We start from the raw sequence: 15,296 nt of genomic DNA, 5'->3' as shown, positions 1-15,296 counted from the left end.
TTATAAGCCTTTGGCCTAAGGATGAGTACACGCCATTTCCAAAGAGGACAATACCTGATAGGGGGTTGAGACGAAAGTCCTCCCACAAAAGCAATTTGAAAACCATAGGAGAGTGATCCTATTTTGTAGGCAATATTTTAGTAGGAGTTAAAGATGTATTTTTATCATGGTTTAGTTTTGTCTCTACTTAAATCTAGAGATGTAGGGGTATTTTTGTACCAATAAAATGTCCATCCCAAACAAAGGAAACCCCTTAAATAGTAATATAGATAAGAGGATTCTCCTCCTTGATCTATATTTTTTTTAAGGTCAAAAATACTTTCATCCAATATCTAATAACTTCTCTTACAAATGTTTTAAGAATAAGGTTAATAACGTCACACCAATTTTTTTTTTTTAACTGAACTTTTATGTGAATAAAAAAATTTCATAATCAATCAACAATGACTTCATTTAGAAAAGGGGATAGCAATGTCAAATACCATCTTCTCAAAAGAAAAAAAAATGTCAAATACCAAATTTAAAACACACATTTCAAGAAGAGAAGTTCTGAAACCTAGGTTTTTTTTTTCACGTTCATTTTTTTCCTAAAATTTAGCCCTTTTTTTTTATTCATCTTCACATTGATCTTTTTATTTTCCCTAAATTTTAGTCTTTTTTTTTCCTTTTCTTTTTCATCCAAATAAAACACCTCTTACCCACCTTTTTTATATGTTTTTTTTAAGGCAAAACTCCATTGTCAATCCCTAAAGTTTACCTACAGAGCCCTTTTAGTCCCCAAAGTTTCAAGTGAGTGTTAATGGTCCCTAAAGTTTCAACAATGGTCGTTAGTGGTCCTTCTATTAACTTTTGTTATTTTCTTTGTCTATGTGTCTAACAGAATAATGATATGGCAATTTTTTTAATGATGTGTCATTTTTTTATTATTAAAAAATTACACATCAGCTTGGGTTTCCCAATCAATCCCAGTTCTATTTTGGATTATGCATTGATTTTCTTAGTAACCAAATTAACAGAACTACTACTAATTTTTTTTTTTTGGAACTTACATTGATTTTCTTAGTAATTTGCATCTTATATTGACTAGTTGGCTTCTCCAAGCTGTACTACCCCTAATCTCTCTAAAACTAAAGGATGTAAAATGAAATCCCAAATTTGAATTAAAAAGAAAAAATAACAAGATTAGGATTATATCGGATGAAAGAAAAAGATGAAGATACTCTTTTGATCATCCACTAGAAAATATACTCCTTATTATATAGGGTAGGGAGATGCCTTCCAAATGCGGGTGTTACTGAGTGTTAGCATTAGCATCTAGTTTTTACAAAATATCTCATTTTACCGTCTCAAAAGCTACATTATTTATTATACCATACTATTTTATAATACACTCAACATCCAAATTTTTATAAATTTATTTCATTTACAAACGCGCATAAATCTCAAATTACGTACAAGTTAGTTTTGCATTTCTAGATTTTAATAGCTAATAACCTTGATTAATTATTTAGTTCCAAGAATATCATGTGAAGCATTGTGGCACCTATCCAGCAAATAGCCTTCTTCCTTGAGGATAAAACCAAATCAGATCAACATAACAAAACCTCTAAACATAGCAAAAACCATAACTAGCTAGCTCATACACCCATACAAATTTATTATCCATGACAAAAAAGCCCTATGATCTTCATTTTCCATATGCAAGCTGACTCCAGCAGCGCGCAGTAACTTTTCATGATTACAAAGGGTAGCCATCTCTGCTTTACAAGAGGGAGTAGGAGACCCAAATCAAGCTAGCAAATCTCAGACTTTGAATCCCTTAATTTCACTCTTCTTTCTAAGATTCTTTTATATATCACCAAAAGCTTCAGTTTATTAATTTCACTTCTGAACATTTTCTTATGTCTCTAGTAGCACCATTAAAATGTTCCAGCAACTCCATATATAATTTCACGATTATTAGGAACCTTTACTATGATTGAGAGATTGACATGCACCTCCCAAAGCTATGTTCTCCCCCTCTTAAACTCACTTTCCTCCATGCTTTATAGTTTAAATTTAGCTCATTAGCATTACTTTGATATTCATCATAATGTTATTGTTTATGTAATTCCACTGTACCTGTTTATGTTACTATGCTATAAATATTTAAGTTGCTGTGTTGATCTCACTTGCTATAAATATATATTGTCATTGTTGGACATTTATACTTAACTTTGCCGAACTTTTTTACATTACTTTGCTAAATTTATTTAATAGCATTGTCATTGCTGGACATATTTTTATTACATTATTGAACATATTTAAATGAGTTTCGTTAAAAATATTTCATCACCATTGCTAGATAGTTTTGCTTTAACTTGATTAGAAACATCACTTTGACTTCACTAAACACATCATCCCAACTTAGTAGGGATGACAATTTTTTCCCGCCCCGCCCCACCTCGTCCTATGCCGGTTTTCCCCGCCCCACAATGGTGGTGGGGCAGGGATGGGGCAATATTTTGTCCCCGCACCCTAGGGTGGGGCGGGGATGGGTTTAGTATTTTTATCCCCAACCCGCCCTGCCCCCACCCCGCACTAATAAGAACTACAATTATAAATTTAGTAAACCCTAAATCACTAATATTTAAAGTGAAACACAAGAGTACAAGACATGAGATAAAATATTTTTTATTCTAAAACCCTATTGCTATTGCCACCTCTGACCCATCCCTCTTCTCTATAGTCCATACATGTTTTTCAAGGTTCATCTCATTCACTATCTTTCTTTTGTTTTAGTGTTTCTTAAATCAGTTTTTTTCAATTTAAATTTTGGTTCTTTTTTTCTACCTAAAATTGGTATTTTTGTTTATAGCTATTGAAGAAGCACAGTTGAAAGGAAACAAGGCTAGTCACGTTACGTAGTGCTTCCCGACTTCCAGTAGCCAGTAGGTTTGTTTCATGTTTTTTGCACATTGTTTCATATATTTGACTATAGTAGGCAGTAGGTTTGTTGATATATTTGGCCCCACATTGTTTCATGTTTTTGCACATTGTTTCATTATGTATTAGGCAGCTTGAAGCTATATGTTCGGCCCCACACTTGCTCTTAGTAAGCTATCCTAATCACTATTATAGTAAGGAAACAAGCAGGGGCAATTGTAATCGTACTGAAACTGAATCTATAAAGAAGGAAATCATGTATTGATTTGATTGTGCCAGGCCTTTCCCGATTCCTGATACTACCCTTACCTTAGCAGTGATACAATACAGGAGGGGAGAGATCTGCTATTCGGTTATATTTATATTTTTATATCCAACTTATTTTTTTCTTTACTATGTGATAGAGTCATAGTTTTTAAAAATTATTTGATTGATAATCTTAAAGACTTTATCTTTGTCAATGTGGTTAAATACTTATATCTATATCTTTCTATCGACAATATTTTTCCTTGAAATGTGTGAAAGCATTACACACAGTTTAATTTACTAGAATTTTTTCATAAGTGATATAAGTTTATCTTTTACATCGTTCTATATTGTTTGTGTTGGAGACTTTTGGCTTAGGTTTGGTGTATTTATATTACTTTTTTATGATTGCTAAGTTACTAAATTATCATAAACAATTTTTTTAGAAATGACTTCAAGTGAAAACAATGGTAGCTCCAATCCATCTATCACACCCATTGGCAACCAACAATCTCCAATGATGGTAGATGAAGATAATACGACTCCTTGTTCAACTTCGTTGGATAGGCCAGAAGATGCCCAAGCCCAACCTAACAATGAGATAATTGAGGAACGAGGGAGGTTGAAATCAGTTGTGTGGAATCATTTTAAGAAAAGGAAAGTTGATGGGAAAGACAAAGCTAAGTGCAACTATTGTACAAGATTACTTGTAGGGGGGTCTAAAAATGGTACTAAACATTTGCATGACCACATAAAAATATGTCCTAGGAAAAAGTTTAAGAACAATAGGGATATGAAACAAAAAATTTTGGTGAGGGATCAACATAATGTGGACTCAATGGCAAGTGTGAATGCTTATCATTTTGATCAAGATGAATCAAGAAAAGAACTCGCACGTATGATCATCTTGCATGAGTATCCCCTTTCTATAGTTGATCACATTGGCTTTAGAAGATATTCAACTTCTCTTCAACCATTGTTCAAGATGGTTTGTAGGAACACAATCAAGGACATTATGAGCATCTATGATCATGAAAGGGAGAAATCAATGCATGAAATAGAAAAGAATCGAAGTAAAATTGCTATTACCACTAATATGTGGACTTCACAAAACAAAAAGTAAGGGTTTATGGTTGTAACAACACACTTTATTGATGATTTTTGGAGATTACAAAGTCGAGTTATGAGGTACATTTTTTAAAGTATATATTCATTTTTTTTATTTAATTTTTTTTCAAATATTGTATGAACTTATTTCACTGATAGTTATAATAATTTAAATTTCTTATTTTAGGTTTATTTATGTGTCATCTCCACATACAAAGGAAGTGTTTTATGATGTCCTTTTACAAACCTTGTTGGAATGGAACATTGATAGGAAGTTATCTACTATGACAGTGGACAATTGTAGTACCAATGATGCAGTTATAAATATTATACTAGACAAGCTTCAACGTAGTACCCTTGTTATGCGTGGATCAATGTTGCATATGCGTTGTGCAGCACATGTTCTTAATTTGATTGTTCAGGATGGTTTGAATGTTATTGGATCATGCATTGAGAAGGTTCATGAGAGTGTGGGATTTTGGACTGGATCAACAAAAAGAAGGCAACGATTTACAGATACGGCTCGACAATTACATGTTGAATGTACCAAAGAACTAGACCTTGATTGTAAGACTCGCTGGAACTCTACCTATCTTATGCTTTCTACTGCTATAGAGTATTGAGATGTCTTTTTTCGATTGAGCCAAAGGGAGTCATCTTATAAGTGCATTCCAAAAGAGGAAGAATGGGAGATGGCAAGTAGTATATGTGAGAGATTGGCATTGTTTTACAAGGTTACAAAGCTATTCTCAGGTACCTCATATTCTACAGCTAATCTTTTTTTCCCTAAGGTGTGTGAAATAAAAATTGTTTTGAATTCTTGGTTCACAAGCCCAAGTGATATAATTAGGAGTATGGCATTTAAAATGTTAGAAAAGTTTGACTATTATTGGAATGTGATTCAAGCAGTTATGGCTGTGGCAACCATTTTAGACCCAAGATATAAGATTGAACTGTTGGAATATTATTTTCCTCTTATTTATGGTGACTGAAAATGAAATTCAAAGAATTAGAGATACTTGTTATGAAATGATTCATGACTATACTTCTAGGAGAATGGGTAGGGAAGGTGCTCGTGGCACTTGTGTATGTGAGGATCCACAAGTTGATGACTCCCTTATGGACTTTGAAAGATATCTTAGTCAGAAAAAAAAAGGGTGGGAATATTAAATTAGAGTTGGAGCATTACCTTAAGGATGATCTAATGCCAAGAACTTTGGAGTTTGATATTTTGGCATGGTGGAAATCTAATGGGCCTAAGTATCCTACTTTGCAATGTATTGCAAAGGATATCCTAGCCATTCCAGTGTCAACTGTTACTTCGGAGTCAGCATTTAGCACAAGTGGTAGGCTGCTAAGTCCACATCGTTGTAAACTTCATGCAAAGACTGTGGAGGCATTGATGTGTACTCAAAATTGGTTATGGGCTGAAATCAAAGGTAATCAAATTTACTAGTTAATCTATTTAATGATTTATGTTGCTGCATTTTTCATTGTATTTTTCAATTGTTTGATTGAATTTGTTTTACTTATTTTAGGCATTTCATCTATTGTAGATGGAATTGAAGCTAATACATTCCAAAACATCCTTGATGATTCTGATGATGAAGAAGAAAGTGGTGTCACTACATTGGGAGAAAGCAAAACTTATTCTTAAAGAACTAGTCAATTTTTATTTTTTTTTATATTTATTTTGTTAAAGAACTAGTCAATTATCCTTGATGATTCTGTTCATGCAAAGACAATGTTTCTTTTGTTATAAGAAATTTTGAATTATGTTGTTACGTATTAGACTATTTAAATACTTGGTTTATTTAAATGCTTGGATTTCAAAACATTTTGTTTTGTTGTGATTTATATTATTGTAGCAAAAAATTTATTTATATATATAAAATTGTATTAGGGGTGGGGGGGGGGGGGGTCCCGCAGGGCCCCAAAGGGCGGGGATGGGGCAAGGTAGTTTGCCCCACACCCCGGGGCAGGGCGAGGACGGGGAAGGGCAACAATCATGCGGAGCGGGGACGAAGATCCCATCCTCCCGCCCCGTCCCGCCCCATTGCCATCCCTACAACTTAGTCATAAATATTTCGTTAATCATATTATTTTAAGTTTTTAACCTGGCAAACATACTAGTATTTCAATCTCAATCTTGCTAAACAAACGGATCTTGTTTTGCTATCCCTACTAGAAGCAAACCGACAGTGATTCTTCACTTCTTATGAGTTATGACATTATTTACATGTGGATCTAACTTATCACCACAACAAATCTCTACATAACAACCTATAATGATATGAGATTATTTTACATTTTTTTTAGGTGAAAATTTTACAATTAATTTTAGTGTTGCTACTGGATGCTTTATGTCATAGCTATACCACTTCTTATCTTTTCATTTATTAATTCCATTACCTTATTGTTTACGATGAGTTCTGTACTTAACTATCCGATCACTACTTAACATACTAAGCAAGGAACGTTGATACCCACGATTTGAAAAGTTAATCCATATTTCTACGAAAGTAAAATTTTAGTGGGTATTTGAGTATCTAGATGCCCAAAAGCATCAGAATTCCCTTAAAAAGTTATTTACAACTAAACATAAAAATCATATCATTCTTTCAAAAAAAAAAAAAAAAAAAGTATCCCAAAATTCTCGAGGAATCCTAGAAGTTCTAAAAAATGAACCCAGACCAAACACCTTGTCAATACATATCACTAGCGTGGAAGAGAGGGATATCACTCGACACTCGTACAAAAATATGGGGCAAAGGTAAATGCGTGACACAATTGCATCAATGCCATGCATAAATAATGAACTTGCTAGTCTCAGGGCAATAATTTGTATCTTTGTCTAAGCTAAAATATCGAAACAACCCCCAACCCCTTCCCAAATTTTTTTTTTTTAATTAAATTAAAACATAGATGGTCCACATTGAAAGCTCAAAATTGTGTGAATATACAAGAGCTTGTTTAGACCCCCAATTAAAAAATACGGCTAGATTGCTTTTACTCTAACTTATCTAAGTGCGGAACAAGAGTAAATGAAGTGCAACAAACCGATAACTACTCTAGTGCATAAACATGAATAACAAACAATAAAAGTAAAGTACAAGAGTAAGGGAAGATAGATGCAACCACAAGATAACACCAAGACGTGTCATCGAAGAGGAAACCAAAGAACTTGGCGAAAAACCTCTCCGCCGCCCTTCATCAGTAAATCGATCTACTAGAGAATAAAATTGGAGTACACGAATAATAAAAGACCCTCTAAGCTTAGTCTACCCAATGTACTTGAGCTTTCCAAGCTCCTGCTACCAATGGACTTCTCGGAGTCATGTCTTCTCTAACTTTCCGGATCTCACAATACACCCAATTGCATCCACCAAGCCTCACTGGCTTCTTTTGGCAAATCCCCAAAGTTTCCCAAGCTCCAAAACACTCTCTACACTCTGAAAATGTGTGTGATGTGTTTGGGTACAAATCTTCTCTCAAGTTATGACAATGGGAAAGAGAAGGAGAAGAGGCTATAATGATTTCTCTTTAAAAATAAGTAGCTCTCTCTTTAAAAAATGGGTGTGTGTGTGTGTTGTAGAAAACCTATTTAAGGTTTTTCTCTCTGAATGATCTCTCATACTTTTGTAGGTAATGAGGGTATATATAGTATGGGTGAAGGGTAAGAAAGCCACACTTAAAATCCTCCAGGCATAATGCTTCGTGAGTATCTAGCGGGAAGGCCTTACTCGCGAAATACTTGCGAAACTGACAACCTAGCATGACTCTTCAGTTTCTAGTCATGTGCTTCTCATGTGACTTTTAGCTTTCTTGATCAAATCTCCACCACTTAATACTAAACCCATTACAAATAAATACCACAAAAATACAAGGAAATAAAATTAAAACAATTACAACACTTTTTATCATGGAATAAAGTCAACATAAAATATAGTTATAAATCACAACTTTATACACATATATTTTATGCATAAGCGATTATAAATAATACAAATTTTACTATATAAATCTTACAAATTAATATGTTACCAATCATAAAAAAGTAATTCAAACATTTATTTATTACAGTATATCGTTTACATCACATTTTTCTCAGTTTATAATTTTTTTTATAGTAAAATTTGTAATAGTGTTACCATTTTTGATGCAGATTTTGTTTTTGTTTCCAAAATAGTATGAAAACAGTTTTCAAAAAATTGAAATTGAAACTAGTTTTTAGATAATAATTTTTACATTATACATATTTAGTTCATACTTTTAAGAACAATTTTCAAAATGTTGAAAACAAAAAAAAGATGTTTGGGAGACCATTTTTATTTTTTGAGATTTAAAAAAAAAAAAAAACAATTTACAAAAAGTAACATGTAGAATTTGTAGATTATATTATTTTTTGGATAATGATTAGGGAATAGAGTTCATGTACCATTTTTTATAATGATAAGTTTCAAATTTGAAGTGTGAGAATTTTTTTGTAATAAAGATAAGTTCCTTAATTTAAAAGATAGAAGAAAGAAGAACCTAGATAAGCCTGTGAGGTCTATTATTTTCAATATATTTACAATTATGCCATTAAAAACATTTTCTTTATCTTGAAAATATCATCTCATCCATTTTCAAAATCCTATTTTGAACAAGAAAAATATAATATAATTTTCTGAAAACTATATTTAAAGGACATCATCCAAACAATAGATTCAAGTGTAAGACTCACCATTTTAATTTACAAAAGAAAAGAAAACTATATTTAAATCGTTTTACCAAGCAACCTCTAAAGAATGCCTGCACGACAAAGCCTAAGCAAGCAAGCAAGACAGGCGAAGCTGCAGTGAGGCGTGTAACTGAAGAGACAGCAGGTCCTATGGGCGCAATCTGTTTTTTAGAACTCAGAACTCCTTGTTGAGAGACTCGTATTTTTACCTATGGGCTGAGTTGCTTAGGAGTTCGTACTTTAAAGCGAATTAGCAGCTGTCACAAAACTGGCATTTTCAACTTCGTATGAGTGTCAATATGTAATATGTTCAACAACACACCAAACAAAATAGGCTTAGAAAAGAACAAGTTTGCGAAGTCAATTACTTTGCCGGAAAGAAAGATGGTAAAGTTAATTGGGAAATGGGAGTGCATTTCATTTGGCTTGAGATATGGAAGAATCTGATGTCATGCATATTTTCCTTTTCTATTGAGACTGAGCCACCTAAGAGGACACCAAACACCAAATCTTTCAACACGTAAGGGCATCCACGTTTGTGAAACTATTTTTTTTAACTATTTAGCATTACAAAAAGTTACTTTATTTATTTTATCTACTCATTTTACAAAACATTCAACATCATTGGATCTATTTTAACTTTCAACACAATAAAATAATATAAACTAATGTTATGAATACCGTTTTGGTGACCATTTCGGTTTGTCTTTTGGAATGGAATATTTCGATACCGACCTATTTCAACGTACCGTTTTATACTGTTTCGAAATTTCCCGCTAATATATATATATATATATAATTACAATTATTTTGACATTAACTAATGAACTCAACAGAGAGGTTTGAAAAGAAATCTTAATCAACTTTAGTTAGATGGTTTTTTAAAAAAAAATATTAAATCAGAATAATTGGGGTTTTTTTTTTTTTTTTTTTAAATAAACATGGATGTTGGGTATTGTAAAATTACCAACCCCACGTGATTGTCTTTTCAATGACTTCCTATTCCTACTTTTTATACTATTTCATCTTATTTTACTTATTACTTGGATTGTGTGGTCAACTCAATAAAGCAAATAAAACAGCATCTTTGAATATCTTCAAGAGCTTCTTCAAATTTTTGCCTGTGTTTACCTTTTGCATACTTACTTTTTCAAATACACTTTCCAACAGACTCTCTATCATTTTTTCCATCTCATTTAAATATTATTTCATCATTCATTCTTTATTCTTTTTTTATCATCATTTATTCTTTTTATATTCATTCCCAACAATTATATTTTTCAAAGAAAAATGTTATATTCACTATATTTTTTGCAATACTTTCACAAGAATCATATCAAAATCTTATGTGGAAAGTTGTTGCTAGTTCTAATTTGAACCCACCATTGAAATTATTTTTTTACTCATCAATATTAGCTAATAACAATCTATTACTACTTTATCAAAAAAAAAAAAAAAAAATCTATTACTTAAAATTTATTATGAAAATATTGTAGTAACATTTTTTAATTGCCACTTCTTATTTTTTATATTATTTTTCCAAACTTAATTACATCCATACGTTTCTTTTTTTTTCTCTTGGTTTTTTCTCCACCACACACCTATCCCAGCTCTCTCTTTTTTTTACTTTTTATATTTCTACTTGATTCTAGAACACTCTCTACAGTGATAAGAAATAGAGAAATTAAGAACAAGCGATTGCTTGCTCCACCGTTGATCGAAGGACATAGGCAGGCGTTGTCTCTTTTTTGCTTCGGGTTGCTTGCTTGCTCCACTGTGGGTCAGATGGCTTCTATGTCTTTTTTTTTTTTTTTTTTGCTTTTATTGTTATGATTTGATTAATTTTAAGATCATGTTTTTGAGTTTGTATTTTGATTATGCTTGAGTTTAAAGATGTTTAAGAGAAAAATTATTTGGTTTATGAGATGTTTCAAATGGCTCCACCGTTGTCTCTTTTCTCTTTTTTCTTTTATTTTTCTGATTTCATTTGGTTTATGAGAAAAATTATTTTCGTGTTTGGATTGTATTTAGCGTTTTGTAGCCGTTGAGATAAAGAAGAGAGATGGAGTGAAGAAGAAAGAGAAAGGAAGGAAAGATAATTTTTTTTTTTAATTCAACCGGTATTATTTTAAGGGGAAATATTCTTTGCATAAGCTACAGTAGCTCTCCAAGCCTAGAAAGGTACTGTAGCAAATCTAAAAAAAAAAAATTAGAGATAGAGAGGCTGTTGGAGGGCTTTTTTGGTGTGTTTGCTCTCCAAATTAGGCTTTAGAGAGCATATTGGAGATGCTCTTACTTTGCTAAAAGTCTGAAACACCATCTCAAGTTCACTTCTCAAAGATCTTCTCAGTCGGGTTCTAGTGGAGTCTTTGCAAAGACATGGGTTTCTAACTTCTAAGAGGAAGCATACAACCATACATAAATGATAAATCCCATTACCGTGAGCTTTTCTTGATTTTTTTTTCTTTCTTATCTTCTTTTTCCTTTTGTTTTTTTCTCTTGATTTTTTTCTTCTCACCTCCTCATCCTTCCTTTTATTTTTTCCCCTCACTGTGGCTCATAAGATTTTTCCTTGTATTCTGTCAATTTTTTTTCACATGAAACTCATTCTGGCCGAATCCATAATTTCGGCCGGTATTTCCCGAAATCACCCAAAACGGTCGAAACACCCCGAAATAACCCGGAATTTGTTCCGAGGTAACCGTGAGCTTTTCTTGATTTTTTTTTCTTTCTTATCTTCTTTTTCCTTTTGTTTTTTTCTCTTGATTTTTTTCTTCTCACCTCCTCATCCTTCCTTTTATTTTTTCCCCTCACTGTGGCTCATAAGATTTTTCCTTGTATTCTGTCAATTTTTTTTCACATGAAACTCATTCTGGCCGAATCCATAATTTCGGCCGGTATTTCCCGAAATCACCCAAAACGGTCGAAACACCCCGAAATAACCCGGAATTTGTTCCGAGGTGGAACAAGGGGGTATACCATTCCGGTTTACTTGCTGGAATGGTATTTTCTGGCCATTCCAGCCATAACAGAACGGAATTAATAATTTTGATATAAACATCACAATAAAATAATATATTCACTACAATAAAATAATATATCCATTACAATAAACAACAATCACAACCACCACAGCCGCTGCCACCACCATCGTTGCCGTTGTCGCTGCTACCATTGATGATGCCTAAAATTGTCAGTATGTTGTTTGTCCAACGGAGCTAACGTCTTTCATGTGTGCCTGCAAAACAGAAGAGAGATTTTGGTGGAGAAAACACCAGTGAGGTGTTTCCTTAAAACCCTTCTATGATAAAGTCAGAATGACAACTGATAATAGAATAATCAGAGATTCTTTTGGGTTTTCCAAGTGTTTTTTGTGCATACCTTTCCTTTATTTGTCTGATTCCTTTTATAGGAGCTGGAACTTGTAACCTGCTTTCATTACGTTATTAATTGGGCTTTACTGCCTTTGTAACGTATTAGGTGATTAAATTGGTCACCTTTAATGATCGTCGGTTACAAAACTTGCTGGAGATTCTGTCAGTTACTAATGCGCATAAATTAGCATTAATGTCCATTTACTGTTGTTTGGACGAATCATATTCCAATTTATCAGTTGCCCCCTCATTCCGAAATTGTTTGTTTAGAAGGAGAAAATTTGTAGGAATGACTTTTGTTCATCTATGTCGCTTCGAATTCCATTCTTGTCACATTTATGAGGCGCGACTTTTTTGGTCGAATTTCTGCCACGTGTCGTGCTTCGATTGGTTGTTCGTGCATTAGGAATTCGCGATCTTCCCACATCCTGATTTTTCTTCTACCCCTTTTAAACTTCCATTTCTCTTTCTTTCCTTACTTATTCGTTTGGTTTTTAATTCCGAGCACTGTACTCCTTGAGTTCCAGGTGAGTTCCTTTTTCTTCTCGGTAATTAATGGTTGATTATTCTCTTGTCTGGTTTGATTCCCCTTCGATTTCTTTTTTCTTTACTTAGCTAGGTTTTTTTCCTTCAAACTTCTGATAGGAGGAAACCTCAAGTGGGTGTGTATGTTACTCGAGAAACTCCTTTGAGGGAAGTTTTGTTGTCATTGTACCCCTTAGTTCACTTTTCAATCGGTTTCGCTCAATCTTTAGAAAGGAGAGTAATGTCTGAGGATAGGGTGAGGTCTAGTGATTTAGAAATTGGTTTATCCTCTAGTGAAAAAACTGTTACCCAAGAGATGTGAAATCTCGAATATGTGTGAAAACACAAGAGCTTGTTTAGACCCCTAATTAAAAAATTACGGATTGGTTACTTTTATTCTAACTTATCTAAGTGCGAAACAAAAGCAAATGAAATGCAATAAACTGATAACTACTCTAGTGCATAAACATGAATAACAAACAATAAAAGTAAAGCACAAGAGTAAGGGAAAAGAGATGCAACCACAAGATAACACCAAGATGTGTTATCCAAGAAGAAACCGAAGAACTCGGCGAAAAACCTCTCTGCCGCCTTCCAAGCGGTAAATCGATCCACTAGAGAATAAAATTGGAGTACACGAATAACAAAAGACCCTCCAAGCCTAGTCTACCCAATGTACTTGAGCCCTCCAAGATCCTTCTACCAACGGACTTCACAGAATCATGTATTCTCTAGCTTTCTGGATCTTACAATATGACCGATTGCATCCACCAAGCCTCACCGGCTTCTTTTGGAAAATCTCCAAAACTTCCCAAGCTCTAAAACACTCTCTACACTCTGAAAAGGTGTGGGTTGTGTTTGGGTACAAATCTCCTCTCAATGTATGACAATGGGAGAGGGAATGAGAAGAGGCTAGAATGATTTCTTCACTAAGGATAAGTAGCTCTCTCTCTAAAAAGATGGGTGTGTGTGTTATAGAAAACCTATCTAGGGTTTTTCTCTCTGAATGGTCTTCTTACAATTTCTGTGGGTAATGAGGGTATATATAGTATGGGTGAAAGATAAAAAAGTCGCACTTCAGCTTCTGGCATGTGCTCCTCTGAAGATAGCTAATAATAGAATAACCAGAGCTTCTTTTGGGTTTTCCAAGTGTTTTTTGTGTGTACCTTTCGTTTATTTGTCTGATTCCTTTTATAGGAGTTGGACCTTGTAACCTGTTTTCATTACATCATTAATTAGGCTTTACTGCTTTTGTAACGTATCAGGTGATTAAATTGGTCACCTTTAATGATCGTCGGTTACAAAACTTGCTGGACATTCTGTCAGTTACTAGTGCACATAAATTAGCATTAATGTCCATTTACTGTTGTTTGGACAAATCATATTCCGATTTATCAAGTGTCAATATGTAATATGTTCAACAACACACCAAACAAAAAAGGCTTAGAAAAGAACAAGTTTGCAAAGTCAATTACTTTGCGGGAAAGAATGATGGTAAAGTTAATTGGAAAATGGGAGTGCATTTCATTTGTCTTGAGATATGGAAGAACCTGATGTCATACATATTTTCCTTTTCTATTGAGATTGAGCCACGTAAAGGACACCAAACACCAAATCCCATTGAAAATTTCAACATGTAAGAGCATCCACATTGGTGGAGCTATTTTTTTAGTTATTTGGCACCACAAAAAGTTACTTTATCTATTTTATCTACTCACTTTACAAAACATCCAGTATTAGTGGATCTATTTTAGCTTTCAACACAGTAAAATAATATAAACATCACAATAAATTAATATATCTACTATAATAAAATAATATATCCACTACAATAAACAACAATCACAACCACCGCAACCGCTACCGCCGCCACCACTGCCGCCGCTACCGCCACCGATGCCACCACCGCTGCCGTCTAGTGTAACAAGTAATTTTTTTAACCCCAAATTATACTTATACATTTTTTTTTTTACTAAAACAATTTCTTAATCGTCATGATAGCAAATAATCATCTAGTGTAACAATAATATTTTGTTTTAACCCCAAATTATATATATACAATTTTTTTTTTGACTTAAAAAATTTCTCAATCGTCATGATAGCAAATAATCGTCTAGTGTAACAACATTATTTCTTTTAACCCCAAATTATATATATATACAATTTTTTTTTTTTGACTAAAACAATTATCTCAATTGTCCAAAAGCAATCTTGGAACAATGTGAACTATGAAATGGAGGAATCATATAAGAAAACATATAAAATAGAACACATATTATAGTTGGAACAATGTAATCCATAGATTACTCACATACATAACTCAAACCAAATTACAATAAAACTCACACGCTCGCACAAGTTCCTATGACTCATGCTTCTCAACATATTAAAAAAAA

The 15,296-nt window shown here is 33.2% G+C and overlaps 1 protein-coding gene across 1 annotated transcript; it reads left to right on the top strand.

Moving 5' to 3' along the window:
• The first annotated feature begins 3,619 nt into the window (after positions 1–3,619).
• LOC126704124 (zinc finger BED domain-containing protein RICESLEEPER 3-like) lies at positions 3,620–4,901 on the top strand. The gene is made up of 2 exons (XM_050403157.1): positions 3,620–4,290; positions 4,466–4,901. Exons 1-2 carry the CDS (start codon positions 3,620–3,622, stop codon positions 4,899–4,901), a joined length of 1,107 nt encoding a protein of 368 aa, XP_050259114.1.
• Positions 4,902–15,296: the final 10,395 nt, after the last annotated feature.

Source organism: Quercus robur, chromosome 2 (assembly GCF_932294415.1).
Source record: "Quercus robur chromosome 2, dhQueRobu3.1, whole genome shotgun sequence".
Taxonomy (NCBI): Eukaryota; Viridiplantae; Streptophyta; class Magnoliopsida; order Fagales; family Fagaceae; genus Quercus; species Quercus robur.
Note: the sequence above shows the minus strand (reverse complement) of the source record. Positions and strands in the feature narration are given on the sequence as shown.

Coding starts and splice junctions, on each gene's coding strand:
- LOC126704124 (XM_050403157.1), top strand. CDS start 3,620: ATGACTTCAAGTGAAAACAATGGTAGCTCCAATCCATCTATCACACCC. Junction 4,291..4,465: donor TGGACTTCACAAAACAAAAA/GTAAGGGTTTAT, acceptor TTCTTATTTTAG/GTTTATTTATGTGTCATCTC.